The sequence below is a fragment of the Lepidochelys kempii genome, chromosome 1 (genome assembly GCF_965140265.1).
Source record: "Lepidochelys kempii isolate rLepKem1 chromosome 1, rLepKem1.hap2, whole genome shotgun sequence".
NCBI lineage: Eukaryota > Metazoa > Chordata > Testudines > Cheloniidae > Lepidochelys > Lepidochelys kempii.
Window position 1 is genome coordinate 304,700,607 of NC_133256.1, and position 21,466 is coordinate 304,722,072.

Consider the following 21,466-nt stretch of genomic DNA (forward strand, 5'->3'; position numbering starts at 1 on the left):
TGTGTTTGTCCAGCAGAAGATTGTATTTCTAAAGAGTTTTCTTGTAGCATCTACTACCAAGGTGTGTGTGTGAGTGTGTGTGTGTGTGTGTATAAATAAAATCTGCCTAGCATATAAGGAGTCATATAAGGAGTCTTCATTAATGATCTGGAGGATGGTGTGGATTGCACCCTCAGCAAGTTTGCAGATGACATTAAACTGGGAGGGGAGGTAAATACACTGAAGGGTAGAGATAGGATACAGAGGGACCTAGACAAATTAGAGGTTTGGGCCAAAAGAAATCTGATGAGGTTCAGCAAGGACAAGTGCAGAGTCCTGTACTTAGGAAAAAAGAATCCCATGTACCGCTACAGACTAGGGACCAAATGGCTAGGCAGCAGTTCTGCAGAAAAGGACCTAGGGGTTACAGTGGACAAGAAGCTGGATATGAGTCAACAGTGTGCTGTTGCTGCCAAGAAGGCCAATGGCATTTTGGGGTGTATAAGTAGGGCCATTGCAAGCAGATCGAGGGACGTGATCATTCCCCTCTTTTCGACATTGATGAGGCCTCATCTGGAGTACTGTGTCCAGTTTTGGGCCCCACACTACAAGAAGGATGTGAAAAAATTGGAAAGAGTCCAGCGGAAGGCAACAAAAATGATTAGGGGACTGGAACACATGACTTATGAGGAGAGGCTGAGGGAACTTGGATTGTTTAGTCTGTGGAAGAGAAGAATGAGGGGGGATTTGATAGCTGCTTTCAACTACCTGAAAGGGGTTCTAAAGAGGATGGATCTAGACTGTTCTCAGTGGTAGCAGATGACGGAACAAGGAGTAATGGTCTCAAGTTGCAGTGGGGGAGGTTTAGGCTGGATTTTAGGGAAAACTTTTTCACTAGGAGGCTGGTGAAGCACTGGAATGCATTACCTAGAGAAGTGGTGGAATCTCCTTCCTTTGAGGTTTTTAAGGTCAGGCTTGACAAAGCCCTGGCTGGGATGATTTAGTTGGGGATTGGTCCTGCTTTGAGCAGGGGGTTGGACTAGATGACCTCCTGAGGTCCCTTCCAACCCTGACATTCTATGATTCTATGATCACAAAAAGATGCATAACGGATAAGCCCTATGGCTTCCACCATAGTCTTCTGTTAAGAGGATCCCCAGTCTCCTAGAGCTTGTGTGCATCTTCATTCTTACACTCCTCTGTCCGTTTTCTTAAACTTCTGCAGATGGGGATTGTGGAGATCATTTATTTGTGCTGTTCCATGTCTCTAGAACTTCCTAGCCTTTTGTGAGCCAGTACGTTATTTCCTCTCTTTTAAATTTCAGTGTAAAATCTTCCTCTCTTTTCTATCATTTAACTGACTTTCTCTGAAAAGTACTTGGTATGCTGTGGATAAAGCATAGTCTAATGTATTTGGGAGGAAGGGATGTTGAGGGTAGTGATAAATGACTCTGCTTTCATGCTTTGTAATGTTACTAATCATTGGTGGAAAAAACACTTCATTGTTATAAGTTATTTTCTGTTATTCTATTTGTCGCTCTTGTATGAAGGTGCGATTCAAAAATATTAAACATACATCTGGTACAATTTGGCTTCCACTGGTTTTATGCAATATATCCCTTTAAAACTTATTTTTATTCTTTAAAAGTGTGAATTTTTCGCACTGATCCACAAGACAGTGTCTAGACTATGGCATTTTTGTAATTATATTTTTAAAAGGGCACAGATTAAACTCTGAAAGGTTTGAACAGCCTTTTTAAGCCTCCAGGTTAGCTAAGAAAGAACATAATGGCTGAAAGTTCAAAGACAGTTCTACAGAGGTCTCAAATACAATGACTTTATTCCTCTGTTGTATAGTTTGAGATTGTAATTGTTAACCTTGAGCCACACACACAATACAATACAATACCCTATACATAAATACACCTCTACCCTGATATAACTGATATAACGCGACCTGATATAACATGAATTTGGATATAACGCGGTAAAGCAGTGCTCCAGGGGGCGGGGCTGCGTGCTCCGGTGAATCAAAGCAAGTTCAATATAATGCGGTTTCACCTATAACGCGGTAAGATTTTTTGGCTCCTGAGGACAGAGTTATATCAGGGTAGAGGTGTATAATGTTACATGATCGGACTTGGCAATAGCCAGGAAATGGAGAAATGAAGCTGAAATTCCACATTTAATCCATCCCTTAATCTCCCTCCTAAATACTGGGGTCTTTAAAGTGGTGGTTGACTTTCTCAGAACCAATAAGGCAGGGCAGGTGACAGGAGACTGTTATTTCAGATACCATTGCTAGTAACAGCATTACTAGGAGCTGGGATGGATGGAATTTCAAGTTTTCTTTTAAGGTAACTGCATTTTTTTTCAGTTTAAGCCAAAACCTTAAAATTATTTTAGCATTCATGAATATGCTTAATTGAACACAGTGCTCTAAATGTGTTTTTGTTTGTTTGTTTCATTGGGAGCATATACATATAAACAACAAATAATAATGGAATATAGTTCATTATAAAATATATATATATACATGTACATCGATGGTGCAGATAGAGGCTTATGAGAATAAATCTGTCAACACCAAGTTATATACAAGATCATTTATCCACTTCCATGTTCCCCTGAGTCCCAAGGACTAGATGTAGGGCACATACTGTAACTTAAAACTGATTTCTGCATGAATAATGTATCATTGCTAATTGATGTATGGGGATAATATCATCACAGGGAGAAAATTGGACACAAAATCTACGGCTGCATTCCTTGAGAACATTTAAAAATTATATCTAAATGTAGAAAAATTGATGAGTGAAATATTCTGAGGGAAGGCTGTCCGCCTTCCATAAACCACCCTTGTAGAGATAAAACTCGTTCTTTATCCAATAAATCAAGAGGGGATTTCCATGCACAGAAAAGCATTTTTTTATGAATCAACACCCTAGCACATCCATCACAGAAATCACTGAACCTACACCCTGCAATATGACTTGGGGTAAGTCCGGAAATCTGACTCTAAAGCATAATGAGAAGACATGCAGTAATTTAAGATTTGTTTCCAGAATTCTTCTCAGTTTGTAGTCCTAAAGTACTAATTACATATTTAAGATATTTTAAAATAAGTATTAATTATCTGGTAGTGGTAATATTTACATATAGTTACAGTATAGGTAATGAACATCCTAATAAAAACCTATTTCACTTTCTACACACGCATACAAATCAAATATAACATGGATTAATTACATTATCCAATCCTAATTTTATCACTAGAAGATGCTTTTGACTAGTTTAAATTCAAAAGAAAATCCCAAATTAGCTACTGTTACTACATTATGTATATGTTTATACCATAAAATGGCCCATCTTAACATTTTAGTTTAGACATATTGGGCCTCATACCTCGGTGGAGCTGGGCCCATTTGCACCATCTGAGGATCCAACCCATTCTGTTGTACTAAGGAACTGAGGGTGTTACATAGAAATTGTTAGCTTGCCCTGATCAGTGTTCAAGAAGCTGCATTGACTTTAATAAGAGCTTTTTGGTTGCTAGAGATACATAAGGGGAAGACTCCTTGTTAAAGCTTGATGCATGTTTTACGGGAGTCTAGTCAATACCTTGGTAGAAGAGGTAACAGTACTTCTGTTTTTTCCCTGGAGGTGAGGTGGTGCAGTGGTTGCCAGTAAAGAAGAAGCATTTATCTTGTCATAGCATGAATCTTTTAAAAGGGAGATTAGGGAAGAGAGTTGAAAAATAGTAAACTGGATAATTTGATAAATGGAGATATGTGATATCACTTAAAAATAAATCTTCTGATTTAGGGCTAGACCTGTGTCTGTTAGTCACAGCCCAGAGTAAGCATGTAAGCAACAGGGAGCCACGCTGGCCAGGGGCAGGGGAGTATTCTGCCTCTGTGACCATGCTGTACAGAGGGAACTTGGCCAATATTTCATCCCTTTATGGTCTTCAGCCCACTGCCCCTTGGAAACTGCTCCCACCCTGTAGTTGGCATGAGGGAGGAGGGGACAGGACCTCCTTACTGCCCCTCAGACCAATACAGAATTTGGCCTTTGGTGAGCAGGACTGGTTTTAGAGGTGGGTGAACAGGGAGATAGTTCTGGACATCAACTTCTGGGGAGGTGCCACACTGCTGTGCCGCGTGGCCTTGTTTTTCCTGTCTTCTCTGGTGATTGGTTGTCTGTTTGTATTGCTCGGCCGCTGAGAGGGGGGAGGGGCGCTGAAAATGTTTTCAACCCTGGCTGGCAAAACACCTAGAGCTGGCCCTGCTAGTGAGCATCTAGCAGTATTGTATTTCAACCTGTAGCAAGGTTTCTATTCCATGCTGTTCATTAAAGGCACACTTTAATTGCTGACCTATCTTTATAATGTTTCCATCAGGGTGGTTTTACTTTCTGGCATTCATACTGTGACTGAAAAGAATTTAAAATAAAAGAGCAATAACCTGCAACTTACTGTGAAACTCACATAATAAGTGAACACGTTATCTAGCAAAGCATGTTCTCTGGTTTGTTTGCAGTGAACCTTGGAGTAAGTTGAGTGGCTAATTGTACAGGTTTTTATTTTTGTAGCTGCTGCATAAATTGATTTCATGATAACTGTTTTGCACTTCTTCACCTAAGGCCTTTCCTTGAGGGAATGTGTGTTAACACAGTCAATTTGTAGGTCTAGCAGTCCAGACAGTGCCCTTTACTATGTTGCTGTATGATGCAAGGTTTTCTCACTGCAACAGAACCTAATTTAAAAAAAAAAAATCAATGATTGATGTCAACAAGAAGTAAAGTGAACCACAACAAGGAGAATGTTACTGGACATAGTACATCTATAATTGGCTGCAACTCTTCATTTTGTTCACTAACAAAGAGACAGCTAGTCTAATAACCATTATTCAGTCTCAGGGAACTGGGGTGATCACTCTTAATTCTTCAGAAGGGTATGTTTTTAGTAACATGCTCTGTGTGAGCTTTACGTCATTATTTACTTAGGGCTAGATTCTGCCATCCTTACTCCAGTTGAGTAGTACCTTATGCAGTGAAATACCCAGTTGTGAGTTAGGGAGACGGTTTCCGGCCCTCGCATTTTACTAGTTATATTTCTTTGTGGCAGACAGGAAAAACGTAAAAGATTTCTGTGGCAGGTGACTGAGGAGAATTGTAACTGCACCTTACATCACTCAGGTTTTTAGACCATAGCCTTTTTGACAGTAGCCACTTCCTTCTAGCACCTTACAGGGCAGGAATGATAAATTATAACTCCTTTCACTCTTGACTACATACTGACTGTTACTTCAGTCCTCACTCTACCTTTTCTGAATTGAGTTTCCTTATCTCTGGAGGAGCTGTGTATTAATTCCCCACTAACAGCCACTTAAACCAATCCAGGCTGTTTTAAGTAATGCAAAAGCTATTAAAAATAACAAGAAAATCACAAATAAAATAAACTTGATGTGGAACTTGAACTTGAACACAACTAGACTAAACACTGCAGAAAGCCGCCTTAGGACCACATGCGTAAAGGCTCTAGATGTGGACTCTCAATGCCCTCACTCTTTTGTATAATGGAAGGATTGATCTGTTTTTCATCACAGTGCTGCTTCATTCTATCTATATCCAGGTCCATCATTGCTAGGACAAGGTTAGATAAAGTTATTGTTCTTGTTCTGCACAAATTAAAGTCTCGCCCAAATTAATGATATTTGCAAATTACTGTGCACTTTTCAAACTTGAACTTTAAAAAGTTATTAGTATCAAAATGAGTGACATCCACTCTGAATTTAACAACTGCAACTACATCCTTCTGAGGTTTACCCACAATCAGAATACAGTGTCAGTCTCTAGTATATATTTTAAACACTGAAAAATGGAATCCCCTTTTGTATTAAAATGTCTATCCCCCTTTATTGGAATCTATTATTAATTCATACAATTTTAGAAGTGTCTTTCTTTCTGATGTGCAGTAGCTATCAGGTGTAATAATGAAAAATCGTGTGCAGTTCTAACCTTTCCATCAATTTTAAAAAAGATTTTAAAAGTACCCACTGTAAATATTACTTTTGAAAAATCCCAACACTGAATTTCATTATATATATATTTTACCCTGTCTGTAACTGGTAGAAGCAGTTAAAAATCACAAAGGGGATGAGAAACAAGTCCGGTAGAATCTAATCTGAATCCTTGACTGAAAACACTGATTATCTGAAATTGGACCTGAATTTTTTTTTTCTGATGAGCAACAGTTGTATTGAGAACTCTTTTGCACATCAAGACCCCCACTTATCCAGATAAACCAAGGCCTCTTGCTCAATTTGGAAAAATGTAATCAGTAATCAAACAAGGAGATTTATGCAATCTGCCCAGTTTTGTTCTTGTTTTCCTCAGGATCAACTCCTGATGTTGAAACTGTAGGAGTTTTACTACCATAGCTCAGAGTTTATTACCCTCTATGGATTACCCCTCATAAATCCAATGAGCTCATTAAATACCTGTATCTGTGATTGTGACTCTCTAACCAAAAGTTCATGTGATCACAGTTGTACAAATATCAACAAACAAAACACTGCCCTCTTCACCTTCTGTATAATCCTCAAACCGTAGCAAGGACAGTGCAGTACAGAGGGCCAGGACAGTGCCGGTTTACCACTTCACTCCCACTTAATCCTCAAATTTTTAGGTAGTTTATACGTGGCCCTCTACACAGGGGTGAATTTCATCCTGTGAGCTTGGCACTTCTGTTTGTCTATTAGCAGCCTTTTGCTGAACAGAGTTAATTCCCTGTTCCACATGTTCCAGACTTTTTCATACCCTTTCACCATTTTGCTTATGGACTGGTATATTTTTGCTTGTATTGCCGATTTGGGAGTTTATAATTAGTTGTCTCTTTCCAGTTCCTTTAATTATATTTTCAAAGGAGGATTGATTCATTTCCTCAGATTTTTCAGACATGGTTTATAGTTTTTACTGTGTTTTCCCATTTGTAGTTTGGGCTTACTTCACATCACCTCAGTAGTATTTCTATTCTTAGGCCCCTATGGAGAAAAATGTTAACATTCATCTGCAAATTTCTGATGTTTATTTATAATTAACTTAGTTTGGTTTCCCAACAAGTGTATAATGGGCATCAGTGTCTTAGTACCTTGTATCATACATTTAATATATTACAAATTACTGGTACAGAACCTTCCTGTAGAACTCCTGAGAGCCTCTCCATCAACTGGAGTTTGAGCCTTGGCTCCAGATAAACGTCACTCAGTGCAGAACTAGGGGGCAGAGGGATGCAAAGGTGGATGGACATCATCTTTACATCCCCCAACCCTGGAGCTGGAAGTGGGCCAGTTCAGTTCTGGTACACATTCAAGCATCTTCAGAGCTGCTCTACCTTACACTTGGCTTCCATCGCCCCGCAAGAAACCCTTTCAGGAGATGGGGATCAATGGAACTCAAGGATACACCTATCATACCCTGTACTTTGGGGAGCAATGGGACTAAAAAGGGCTGGCTTTAGGCCAGTTAAAGAGCCTACCATGCTGAGGCTTTGCACCAGCACAAGACAACCACAGTGAGGGCACAAATCCCTTAATACGACAATTTTTAGAATATCACTTTGACATTAAAAAAATGACACCACTTTAATTGGTTCATTTTCTAACTGAGCAATAAAATAGAGAAATTAATTTGCACTGAAGTTCCTAAGAGATGTGGAGTCAGATGGCAAGCAGAATAAAGGATGTTATTTATTTATCAAATTCAGTTGGCTGGTAGACAGTTGGTACTACACACAGCAGAATTTGGCCAGCATTCTGACAATCTCTGATCTTCCTAAAGGACTGATTCATCAGACCAGTCCACTTCAGTCACAATTTAGCACCCACTAAAATAAAGCCTGAGCCTCTTTCCTATACAAGGTGTCATTCCATTTGTTATAAGATATGGATTCTTAAGCCATGGTAGTGTTAGATTAGTATGAAGGCCTTATCTAATTTCTACTTTGGGTCAAGCATTTTTGAACCTGGATTGGCCAAAAAGATGTTGAACTGCCATTGTTAGTACTATGCACAATTCTGTTGAGATATATATAAGATATATATGCTGCTAAATAATAGTAATAATAAACAACTATGAAGCATAGCAGAGGTGTAGGTCTTTCTTATTTTATTATACTTTGATTTTTTTCGATGTATTTTCTTTGTTTTCCCCCATATCCATCAGGGGGAGTTAATACTAAAATATACAATTTACTGAGCTGAAGGGGCTTGTTTAATTTAATCTTCTTCTACAATAGAATAATACTCCCTCACTTTTTAAAAAGGCAACAAGTAAATTGAAAGGGAGTTGTATATTCAGACAACCCTCTTCTTGAACTAATTAAACCATATGCAAGGCATGTTGTTTCCAAGGTTCTTGATCCAAATGGGAATCTTTCCAATGGCATTAGAGGACATTGTATGAGGCCCAAGAGCAGTAGGGCTGAACGATTTTAATTAGACATTTCAGTAAATTTTGAATGAAAATCCGCATTCCATGTTAATAGTCTAACCCTTTTTTTATTACTGTTTTTAGTTAATGAAGGAGTTTCCTCTGCTAAGCATGTTCAACATCCACGAAAACCTGCTAGAAGCTCTGTTGGAGTTACAAGCATATGCAGATGTTCAGGCAGTTTTAGCAAAATATGATGGTAAGTCCAACTACGTGTATGTATACATATTGTGTACACACACACCCACCTATGTGACATGAACACTGATATGTTTGCAAAGTAAAATGTTCAAAAGTTAGGAAATGCCAGAATTTAAGTTGCTTGTGCACCTTTAATTGGGATCCCTTGTGTATATGCTTTATGATACAGTTTTCAATTACATGATCACATACCATATTTTCCACAGGACCCCTGTGTCATTCAGAGCACAGATAGAACAGTGCTCTCTTAAATAAGCAGTTCTTCAATATGTTGTTTTCTCCTGTTTGTTCAATGTGTGACCCCAGGCCTTATTTACTGCAGACTATTCAAAGCTCGCTTTGAAAACAGAATTAATAATTTCCCCATATATGTTCCTTGGTGTTCATTACTACAGTATCTGAGTGCTTCACAAGCATGAATTAATTTATCTTTCCATCACTTCTGTGAGATGAGGGAGTGGCATAATCCCCATTTTAGAGACAGCACGCTGAAGCACAGAGGGATTAAGGTAATTAAATATCCACTACTTTTGGGTACCCAATCTGAAACATCTAGAACCTGATTTTTCAGCGTACATCATGTTACATAACACTTTCTATGTTCAAAGCACACCTCCCATTGTCTTCAGTTGCAGCTGTGAGTGCTCAGCACTTCTGCAAATCAGACCCCAGCATGTCAAGTCAGGCACCCAGAAAATGAAGAACACAGTTAGTGAGTACGTGTAAAAAGTTTCGTTTAAGTGACTTGCACAGCACCTCACAGGCATTCTGGGGCAGAGGCAGGGAAAGAATCCAGTTTTCCAGGGCAGCATTCAACTGCCTTAACAATGAGACAGTTCATCCTCTTCATGCAGTCCCCTGCCTCATTCACTACATGCCTTCCAGTTAAAGGAAGGATGCTCCAATGGTTGGGGCATTAGCCTAGGACTTGGGGCAGTCAGGTTCAATTCTCTGCTCCACCACAGGCTTCCTGTGTGACCTTGGGAAGTCATTTAATCTCTCTGTGTCTCAGTTCCCATCTATAAAATGGAGATAAATGCACTTCTCTACCTCACTGGGACATTTTGAGGGTAAATGCATAAAAGATTTTCAGGTGCTCAGATACTACAGTGGTGGGGGCCATATAATAATGATAATAATAATAATTAATCATACTACACACCTTCCAGCATCTGCACCAAATGAAGCAGGGATCCCACAGACAACAGTCTCCTTTACTACACAACCCTGAGTCATCTCCAGAGCAGGTCCAATCTGTGCACTGAATGGAAAAAGTAGCATGTGATCATATAATTAAAGACTGTGTCATAGTGGATGTGCCCAAGGGGCCCAAATTCTAGCATCTCATGAGTGCTTCTGAGTGCTTGACTTTGCAACCTTAGAGACATTTTGTATGTAATTTCTTAAGTTTTTAAAAAATAAAACTGAAAAAACAAAAATTCCATCCTGTGACCTCATATTGACTCTCACATGACTCAACCTGGTTGGAACCTTAGACTACCACACAGATCTACTACACAGTCTTCTGTGTGGACCAGCACTAGAGGGTGATGAGACGCACTTTGCCAGTGGGTTTCACAGATATTTGCTAACAGCATAAGAATGCTGAGACTCAAGAGTCTTGGGTTCGATTCCTGTCTTGGCAGGGGAGTGTTCTGTATTGGGTACAGAGCCTTTTACTTGTTCTCCCCAAATGTGCCTCCTTCTGCTCCATCCCCTTCAACATATCTCTGTTCCAGTCATGTCTCTTCCTCAGCCCTGACTCCTCATCCCACTCCCATTCTTCTTGCCTACCCAGCCTGTCTTCACTCCTCAGATTTCTTATTCCAGTCCCAGTCTCCTTGCTAGTCAGTATCAACCTCTCCTCCGAGCTCCTTATCTGATATGTTTCTCCCTTCCCAATCCCCATTAACCCCCAGTCCTCGTCTCCCTGCACAGGCTCTCAGTATCCCATCACTCCCTCCCTGGCTTCTTATCTCATTCTCTCCCCTCCCAGACCTTTTGTCGCTGTCTCTTTGCCCAGCCATTCTCAGTTTTCCCTCTACCCTATACCATTGTCAGATCTGCTTCACCACATACACTTTTCCCTAGTCTCAGTCTCCCTAGTTTAATAGTCCCTCAATCTCCTTGTCCAATCTCAAAGTTTCCCCCTCCAGCCAGCTGGCTCCCAGTTCCCCACCATTTCTCTCACCAGCTCCCAGTCCCGACCCGCAGCTCCCAGTCCCAGACTTCTTTCCCAACCAGTCCCAGCCTCCCTTCTTACCCCCGCTCTCTGGCTCCAAGTTCCACCCTTTCCAAACTCCCAATCCCCTTCTCCTTGCCCAGCCAATCCCATTTTCTCGCCTCCACAATTTTCAGGCTCACCAGACTTCTTATCACAATCTGTTCCTTTCCCTCTTCCCTGGTCTGGCTTTTGTCCCCTCTGCATTCAAATCAGATGGCTTCCTCTGCCATTCTATTTGGGCAGGGGGGTCATTGGGAGCATAGGAGGAACAAGCTCCCTGCTCCCCAGTTCCAGTGCTCAGACTCACCCAGTTTTCATGTAGCCACTGTGAGGAGATGCAGCATGCTCAGGCATTCTGCAGTCTGGTCATATGTCGGAGCTATGAGGGGATGGAGCATACTCAGTTGCTCTGTGGAGATGTGGCTTGTGCTGTCTGGTTAGCACTAGGAGCTGTGAGAGGCTCAAATATGCTCACTGGGGATGGAACATTTGAAGAGTTTAGCTGCTGTAATTGAAGAAGACTCTACTGAGCATGTGCAAACAATGAGTTTTCAAAGGTTTATAACCTTGGTGAATTTTCACAGAAGCCACAAAAGTCACATCTGTGACACAAAGGTAGGCTTAGAAGGATTATATTTTTATCAGTAATTGTCAATTTCACTGTACACACACAGAGTGACAAAAAAATAACAATCCAAATGGACAGATGGACAAAGTAAGAAAAATGCTGCTTGAGAACTGAATAGAGTTTGATTTAAGGATATTTACACTGTATATTTTGACATGTGATGTTGACAATTTGCAGGTTAACAGTCATGAAGCTTTAGCTCTTTGAATCTCAATGTCTGCTGTCATTAAATAATTATTGTCTGACCCTCTCCCTCCCAATGTCCCACAACTGTGGAAATGTAAATTGATAAAAATAATGAAAAATGCTCAAAACCCAAAATGTTGCACAACTGTGAAAATTGAAATCAACTCAAATTGAAAAAATAATGCTTAAAAATAAACATTGATATTCTCTGTCCAAATTATAAAAAAATAAAAATGGAATTCTGCCACGCCTAAACAAAGGCCCCCCTCCTGCCAAATGTCCCTGCTCTATAGCATGGAGGCACTAAAGCTCTTCAAAGCAAAGGTTGTCTGAGGCAGACACCCAACTTGTAAAATTTCAGCCCAAACACTTAACTTTTGGCAAAGTTATAAGCCACTCAAAATAGGCTCTTATCATGGGAGGTGTCCGGCAACCATAATAAATAGGCGGCACTACCAGCCCTGACTAGAATATGTGTGTTTTCAATACTTAATCACCATCTTGCAGTAGAATCACTGTAAGCAGCAGTGCTCAGAATGTCCCACCACTCTTTGAATGTCACACCACTGCACATCTAGTAGTACTAATTACCCTGGGAGAGGTTTTTATTGGGTAGAATTTGGTTGGGAGCAGCGCAGTGGAAAAGAAACATCTACCAAAATTATAACCTGTTTACTCAAAGGTCTTTCTTTTGCTTTCCCCTTTCAGTAATTCCTATCACTTAAATATAGACCCTCCTGTGTTCTGTTTTGATAAGTTCAGAGGAAAACACAGACATAAATGTACTCTGAAATACAATACCGTATTGCCCCATTACCATGGTATCTCAGCACCTTATACTCTTTAATGTATATGAGTAACCTTGTGGATTTTAAAGTACTTAGAAGAGTTGAGCTTGAAACTGAAAGCTGTTCTAAACCTGGCAGTCTGCTATAATTTATCCTCACAACACCCCTCTGAGGTAGGGAAATCATATTACTTCCATTACCATATTCAGCTCTGTGGCAGAATAGGGAATTAAACCAGAATCTTCCAAATCTCAGGCTAGCACTCTAACCACTGAGACATCCTTCCTCTCTGTTCGTTCATACTAAGGGCCCAATCCTGGGCAGTGCTGAGCACTTCTTAAGTGGCGGTGTTTACCTTCAACTCTCCCTGAAGCCAGTAGGACTTGAGGGTGCCATCATCTTCCAGAAAACACTTGGCACATTCCAAAATTAGGTTGTAAGTTTAAAAGAAAAGTATATGTGGATGGTAAAAGCCTGTAGGGAAATTTGATGCAGACCCTTTCTCCTGTCTGTGTGGACCCACACATTATACATTTTGCTGTATATAAAGGCATATGTGTATATTTAACACACGCGCACAAGGACTCAGCAAACAACAGTTTAACCAGCATAACTCTTAGAATTCATGAGTCTCCAAAGACCCTTTTTAGAGGAGTCTCAGCTCATTTTAGAACTCATCAGCTTTATGTGTTGTAAGATTTATTGGAACATAAAACAATGAACTCATTTATACTTCCCTATCTGCAGTTTCTATTGGTCCCATTCCACTGTCTTTATTCAGCTAAGACCAAACCTGATTTATTGTATTTTGATAACATATGAACAAATTATTTCCTAGAGCATTCTCCCACCCACCCCTGGCTAAAAACTTGGATCACATTCTTTAAAATGTCAGTCTTTGTGAGGAGACATACTACTTTACCAATGACCATGTGTTGAATTTGTTTATATTATGTACCTGGCAACAGAGATGATGTCCATACTCATTATTCATGGAAAATGTGCCTCATTAGTGGCAAGATATGCACTGTTGCTGAGCTACATAATTATGGTTTCAGAGTTCAGTGTCTGTCAATAGAGTGCAGATGACCTAAACACTATTGAATCCTAAAAGGATTTTTGGCTCTGGCTTGACACACATCTATGTTATTTACAGCAGAAATACTTATGGCTGCTGAAGGGACTAGTCTTCTGAAAGAATAAGCAGCTAGGATTCATAGTAAATAAAACCTCTATGCCCCTCTTGCCTTACTTTTAAACTGGTTGTTTTCCAAGGGAACAGTCCTGTTTTTATGGTGCTGAGAACAAATGATTTATTAACCTCAGTGGACTGCCAGTTCTTTCTAGGTTGCCGTTGGCTGGTAACCTGGGCAGTGTGTGAACACAGAGATCTTTCAGACAGTTGAAAGTTAGACTTCAAAAGGGTAGATACTCTTTTATTTCATTATGCAAATGTTCTCTTTTCTCTTTTTTGTGGGGGAGTCTAGGGACAATTTTTTTTTCCAGTTTAGGATTACTGAAAATGTGAGCCTTCTGGTTTCCAGAGGAACATATTCATAAATACTGTCTCATTCTCCTTTCACTTACACTGTGGTTATATAAGAGTAATGCCACTGCAGTTGATGGAGATATGTTGGTGTAAGATCAGAATTAGTGACAGGAGAATTCAGCCCATCGTACTGATAGAAAAACATACTGTACTTCTAAATATTTATGATCTCATTCTGATCTAACCTGTACCGGTTTTCCTCAGGCATAACTATTTAATTCAATGGAGTTGCTCCAAATTTACACTGGTGTGAAATCAAAATCGAGGCTTTAAAATAAATTGTATATAGAATTTGAGTCTTCTTTATAGATGAATGTGCATGGAGCATGATGGTTGATCATGTTCCTGTTTGGGCCTAACCCTGTAGTCTTGACTCTGTGTTAATTGAGTGAAACTCCCATTGAAGTCACTGAACGCAAGGTCTGCAGGTTTTGGCTTTTCATGTTAGTGAATCCAAACACTCTTTAAAATAATAATAACTGTTTAGGGATGCTTTTTTCTGTTCCTGTATAGCTCTGTGAACCGTTCCTGTAGCTCTGTGAACTGAGTAAATTCCACCAACGTTGAACTTGAAGGCATTCCAACAGAAATAATTTTTGGTATCAGTAAAACAGGTTACCAGAAAGCCCCCAGCACAAAACCCCCAATGACACTGGCTCTGTTCTCAAGGACACAGTTTCACTCTTATTCCATATTTCTTTTCCACAGCTTCATTTTATTAGCTCCTCTCAGTTCTCAACATTAACAGCAATCATCATATCAAGTTTTTCTGCTTGTTAGAAGATAACCTGACCTGGCTAGATACCTCTGCTTTCTCAGTATGGCTGCCCCAATGCAAAAGAGTTTTTATTATCCCTAATTCTCTGCTGGGCTGAAAACATAACATGAACAACAGAGAAAGAAACTTCAGTCTAATGTTGCATCCTTTTGTTTTATTTGAATGAGAGAAAGTGGTTATTTATTAACATTCTTATTGTCAAGGTCGAACCCAAGCCTGCTGCACCCTTCTGCCAGTAATGCATGTCAGAGAAGATCTCCACAGTGGGAAACAGCAACATCAGGAGAATGAACAAATCTTTTCTCCATTAAATTCTCTTCTTGGACTCTATCAATCTTATTTACGGACTGATTTCCTCCCTTCATTTCAATATTGCTTCTCACTCAACTAGGTCTCTGCAACAGCCGGGCCTGTCCATTCATACTGTCTGGTCCAGTTTTTCCTTTGATTCCTGTGGCCTATTTCTGTGTGTCCTCTTTCTGCAAAGAAGATGCAGGACAAAATCACAGGGAAATGGACAAACTAGCTGTGCAGAGCTTCTTCATTATCCTCATCTAGGGAGGAGTGGTTCATTTCCTCAAGAAACTGTTAAATCATACTCTGCAAATCAAAGGAGTTGAATTGCTTGATCAAAGTATTTATCAGTTTCTGAAACTGAAACATGAGCTTTATAGGAAATGTTTATAATCAGCCAGTGAAACTCAGAAAAGTTTGTTCAAACTGAGCAAATCCAAACAATGCAAATGCTGTAGCTCAACTGTAACTGTTCTCTGTTTTCATTCTCTCATTGTTATACTAAAAAAATTCTCCTTTTGTGCTGAAATTCATACTGTACCTTATCATAGGGCCAGGAGCTGTCCCTTAGAGTTTTATTCAACTGTACGCTACTCGCACGAGTGTGGCAGGAGAGCCTGCACTGCCTGAGTATTAAACAGAAAAACAGGACTACAGCATGCTGCATGTACAGTGAAAATACCCTGTTAGATCATCTTGTTCATCCCCCTGCCAGTGCAGGATTGTTCCCTACAGTATATTTTCTAGTACTTTGTCCAGTATAGCTTAAAATGACTCAAGTGATGACCACTTACCACTTCTCGTGGGAGATTGTATTGCAGTCTAATTGCTTCTCTGTCAAGATGTTTTCCTCCTGATATTCAACCTACATTTCCCTATGGTTAATTTCATCCCATTATTCTAGCTTTTAACCCCTTGGAACAGCTTCAACAATTCTTCTCCTTCCATGATGATTACTTCTCCCCTTTGTCATTGTGGGGGGAGGGATAGCTCAGTGGTTTGAGCATTGGCCTGCTAAACCCAGGGTTGGGAGTTCAATCCTTGAGGGGGCAATTTAGGGATCAGGGCAAAAATTGGGGATTGGTCCTGCTTTGAGCCAGGGGGTTGATGACATCCTGAGGTCCCTTCAACCCTGATATTCTATGATCACTGAGTCAGGCTACACATATTTATTGTTGTTCATTTAGTCTTTCCTCATAAATCAATCCCTCTAGCCCTTTTATCACCTGTGAAGAACATGGGAATTATCTGCATTGATTTCCATTAATATTTATATATATAATCTCTGGAGTTGGTGACTATTGTATGATGTCTAAAAAGTGACTAAGGGGTAAATCCTTACTCAAAACAATGGTTGTAGACAGAATTTAGTTGATTGGTGCTCACATGGACAATACTAGGAATCCACTGTAGGGACTCTACTTCCAATCCTGTGTAGGTGAAATGCAAAAAATAGTTTGGTGAAGTTCAGAAGTCCTGTTCAGAACCTTAGAAGATCTTCAGGCAGTACCTTTCAAAGGACCTTTGAAATAAAAAAGACAGCCTGTTGCTTAAGAGAGAAACACTAACTGGGGGTTCAGGCATATCTTCGGTTTCATATTGGGGTGTACATAAATGAATCCAGTACTCTAGATGTAATCTTTCCAGTGCCATATAGAAAGGGACTAGCATCTCCCTTGACTGACATAATCTCTTTGTTTGTGCAACCCAGAATTATGGCCCTCTAGCAGCAGTGCACTTAAGCACATACTTAGGTCCCTTTAACTTCAATAGGACTGCTCACATGAGTTAAGCACATAGCCCCTGTTCAGTAAAGCACTTACCTAACATGGGGGTTTTTTTTGGTCATAAGTAGAATAACTTCTTAATTGTTAATAAACACAAAATTCACCTAAAGTGACTGCTCATGCAAGACACTGATTTTTCAATTGCCCAGTGTCAACATTTAGGGGCTCTTGATGACCTGGACAGAGATGATTCCATGTTTTCCTCTCCATATTTACCATTTCCAAGTGTAACTGCTATTTTGGTGGGAACAACAGATCACATGACAGCGCCTGGCACATTGTGCATGCTACCATAATACGATTAATCATCATCATCTGGACACAATGCTATGTTCACAGCTCCTTTCCAACTTGTTAAATATCAAAAGAAACATCTTATGAAGCAAGCCACCATTAAGAATTCACTTTCTCTCTTTACCTGAGGTACTATATGCCCCAGAAGGTTAGTCCAAGGAAAATAATCATAAAGTGTACCTTCTAGAGACAAGAGCAGTAAGGAATGAAATCCTTCTTTGGATACAAATGTCAGAGCTTATTAGGGAAAAATATCCTCAAGGTTTTGACACTTGGATAGCAGATACATATTTCAGCACACTGAGGGAGCTCCATTTGCTGTCACAAGAGGATGGGAAACAATGTATGTAGAGATGCTTTGCCAGATGGCTTTACAAGCTGGAGACACTAATTTATGAAGACCTCTAACTTTGGTTCCTGACAGATGAGTTATCTCTTAGGACTAGTTTAGACTTGGTTCCCAAAGTACAAGCTAAATTTAATTTGTAACCAGCCATAATTCTACTCTGCTTCTATCTCAGTGTGAGGATCCCAAGTAGGAACTAAAGCCTCCATTGGGCAATATTCAAACTTGTATAATGTGGCCTGCTTCAGAGCAGGCAAAATAAAACAACAACAAAAAGGCACGACCCTACACAAAGAAATCTGCAGAACAACACACGTGTACATTTCTCTGTATTGCTTCATTTTCCATTCCTGAAAAGCATTTCTGTCAGAGAATGGGCCACCCATCAAAGATACCATAGCCATTCAGATCTTTGCTGCTTGGTCATTAACCTACAGTGTCACCACACATCATAATTCGGATCCCATGGCTTCTGCTGACCACTGGGCAGTAATGGATGATCTAACCTGAGGAAATGGTCTTGGCACCCTGTCTTTTGGAGGTTTTTTGGATTGTGTGATTTAACGGTTTCTAGCACAACAGGTTACGCATTAGTTGGACGGAATGTATGAAAATCTCCCTTTGCACACTGAGGTTCTGGCCTCTTCTGCTGCTTGGCGCATCTGAGTGCTTTAAGTCTTCGGTAGATTAGAAGGCAACTTTTTCTTGCATTCAAAATGCTTTTTGCTGAAGTTTCACATTCCCCCCCCCGAGAGCCTCTCCCTTTTTCCTGTTTTTCAGTCTCATTAAAATGGTTAAAGTTGATGGAAAAAGACAGGGGAGATCTCACTGCACCAACCAAGGAGTTCTGGGGTTTGCTGCTTCACCAAACCAGGAAGAAGTGGAAGAGTTTAGCCCCCCTGCTTTAGGGGAAGGAGCATGCTGCCTACGAAAATATATTTCTAGGGATTTCAAGCTAGTAGAGTCCTCGTGTCCTGGTTTACTGGTATCAGATACTTGTTAGGCCCTGATTCTGCACCCATTGAAGTCAACAGCCAAGCTCCCACTGTCTTCAGTGGTACAGGATTAGGCTGTAACTGATGGATGCATCTGAGTTTAGCATTAGCAGATATTCCCAGTGTTGTGGTGCCGGATTGATGGCCATAAGAGCTCAGAGAAACCATGTGCATAGAAGAAAAAAAAATTATATCTGCTACTTCAAAACTCATAAACAGCTGTAAATAGATCAGAACTCTGAAACAATAATTTTCCATTTTTAACTCTGCTCCCAGAAGGACACTCTGCTTTTCGTTCCTTTTGTGATTTGATGAGTAACTCTATGTTGCTGAAAGTCTGAAACTGGTGTGATCCAAAAAAGATCCATTCTGTTTACTTGAAAACATGCAAAGTTCTTAACTCCTAATGTCAAGAACAACCTGGCATAAATACAATCATTGGGACAACACATATTCATCTACTGCAATGATGGACGGATGGATCTGCAGCTAGCTTCCGTTATGGCATAGTAATGTCCATATCTCTCATTCCAACACTGCCTTGCATATTGTGGATTTTAATTACTAGTCACTATAATTACATAGTTTAGTGACAAATGTAAAGAATTAATAGTTGGGACTTTCAAAAGTACCTAAGTCACGAAATCCTGCTCTAACAGCATAATGTTCCCTTGGGTTGCAAACTGATCATGAATAAGTAAAGTAAAGAGTCATTTCCAGTAAGGCATGATTTATCGATCCTCACTCACCTTCTTCTCTTAGGAGCCCTATCTTGCAACGTGCTAAGCGTTTCCTGTGAGGCTCTAAGTGCCCTTAACTCCAGTTGACCTCAGTAGAAGTTGAGGGCATTCAGCAAACCTCAAGCATCTCTCAGCACCTCACATAACTTGGTCCTTAGTGCTACTTCCCAATGTCTTCATTATTCAGTATATCAAGAATAGAATGAGTAAGAGTTACAGGTTTTTTAGAACTGTGCTCCAGAGCTTCCCCGACTCTTGCTTAGAACCATAATCCCACTGTAATTATATAAAGTATATTTATTATAGTAGAGTATATGTGGTATACAAATTTTAAATAAGCTATAATTGTAATGCTATTACAGGGAATAGTGCTTCATACAGTGAATAGTCTCATTGCTTTAATGAGCTCTATTCATGATAGTAGGTATTATATTCAGTGATACAACAACTGTTTACAGGAGTAGGCCCTTAATTTCTTTCTCACTCAGCTGTTTTCTTAAATTTAGCCTAAATGCTAAACAGTTTAAAAGATGGTTTATAATATCTGTCTATGAGAGCTAGGTAACGTAGTGTAGAATTATTTTCTGCTTTTATTACAGCGGAAACTATAGGGCCATATTCATATATACCCTCCATATGCTTTGTGCCACTCTGGTGATGAAAAGTAGCCAGAAACCTGACTGAACTAAGTGCGTAAGCTGGGTTTATAGGTGACTTGTGTCACTGGAGCAGAACATACCAGTTATTATGGCCCTGTGTTTCCACAAGTGGCAAAACATATTACATTGCTGTTAATATTTAAATGCAGTAAATTAGTAAACGTTGGCTTGACTCTCATAGTCATGATTACTAAAAGAAAGGAAGGGAATAAGACACAGTAGATAGACACCCACCAGCTGTTTCTGGATATTGATGTGTTTCCTAACGTACTGAAAGAATTTACCTTTTCTAGGTTGCATATGTGTTTGTATACGAACGTAATGAATTCTTTAATTCAATCCATGTAGTATCAGAAAAAGATCACTCTGAATTTGTTTGCTAATTAGATCATTTAATGACTACATGGCACAATCAGATTATCATTAATTCAGGGTTTAAAAATATGATAATTCTTATTTGGGTGGCATTTTCAAAAGCACCTGAGTGACATAGGAGCACAACTTAGTGCTCCTAAATCACTCGGGTGTTTTTGATATCCCATTATTCATTAATTTAGATATTATGCTGTCCTGAAGAATTATTCCAACATTTATTTTCTCTTTCTGCAAACATTCAAGGGTTCCAATATTTATTTATTTTGTACTTTCTTTTCAACAGATATAAGCTTACCAAAATCAGCAACGATATGCTACACAGCTGCACTGCTCAAAGCCAGAGCTGTCTCTGACAAGTAAGTCCATGAGAACTTCTGACCAGCAAAATTCCTTACTGTAAACTCACTAACGTTTAACTGCAGATTTCTCTTCAGTGACCTGGTGAGGTCCCACACCCTGAAAATCTGATGACCTAGCAGGAAAAATTTTGGCCTGTGGAAAATTTAGAATATGGTTTTTATAAAAAGGAATTTTCACTAATTATCAATGTTGTACCTCACCAATGGTTAAAAAAGAAAAAAAATGGCTTCAATTAAATTACTTTATTTTAATTTTTATTTATACTATCTGGCTGAGCAATGGCTTCCTGGATAGTATAATGAAAATGCAGCTTGGAGGTGCTGTGTGGTTGGCCATCTTCACCTTGTATCTAACAGAACCAAGAAAGGTAAAATAACATGACTGTATAAAGAGCAATTTTCTTCGACAAGTACTGTCGTAGCAGTGTTCATCTACTTGATTTTAGGCAGGTAGATTTAGCACTTACTATGTAAGGGTTCCTGACAGGTCAATGGAAATAGATGGTATACGTGTTTTTAAAGACACAAATGTTTGCTTATTCCTGATACGTTTTTCTCTTAGGACACAGCCCTCCAAGGTTCTGAGCACTCCTATGTGGTGCTGAGTGTCATCGACTCCTCCTGAAGTCAGCTGGAGTTGAGCAGTTCAGCCCTTCACAGGAATGCTCAGCACCTTGCAGGATCAAGTCCTAAGAGCCAGATTCTGCTCTTGGATGCGTGCACACAAATCCCAGGCTGGAAGAGTTGTGTATACGTATCTTGGGGGGAATGTGGCCCTAAAGTTGGAAAGC

At 39.7% G+C, this 21,466-nt stretch overlaps 1 protein-coding gene across 6 annotated transcripts in view; it reads left to right on the top strand.

Moving 5' to 3' along the window:
- The window catches only part of ST7 (suppression of tumorigenicity 7), a 233,567-nt gene that overhangs the window by 165,612 nt on the left and 46,489 nt on the right, over positions 1-21,466 (top strand). For all 6 annotated transcript variants that reach the window (XM_073328161.1, XM_073328156.1, XM_073328160.1 and 3 more), the window contains 2 exons: positions 8,557-8,671; positions 20,600-20,672. In XM_073328161.1, the coding sequence (XP_073184262.1) occupies positions 8,557-8,671; positions 20,600-20,672 (188 nt within the window). The remainder of the gene's footprint in view (positions 1-8,556; positions 8,672-20,599; positions 20,673-21,466) is intronic.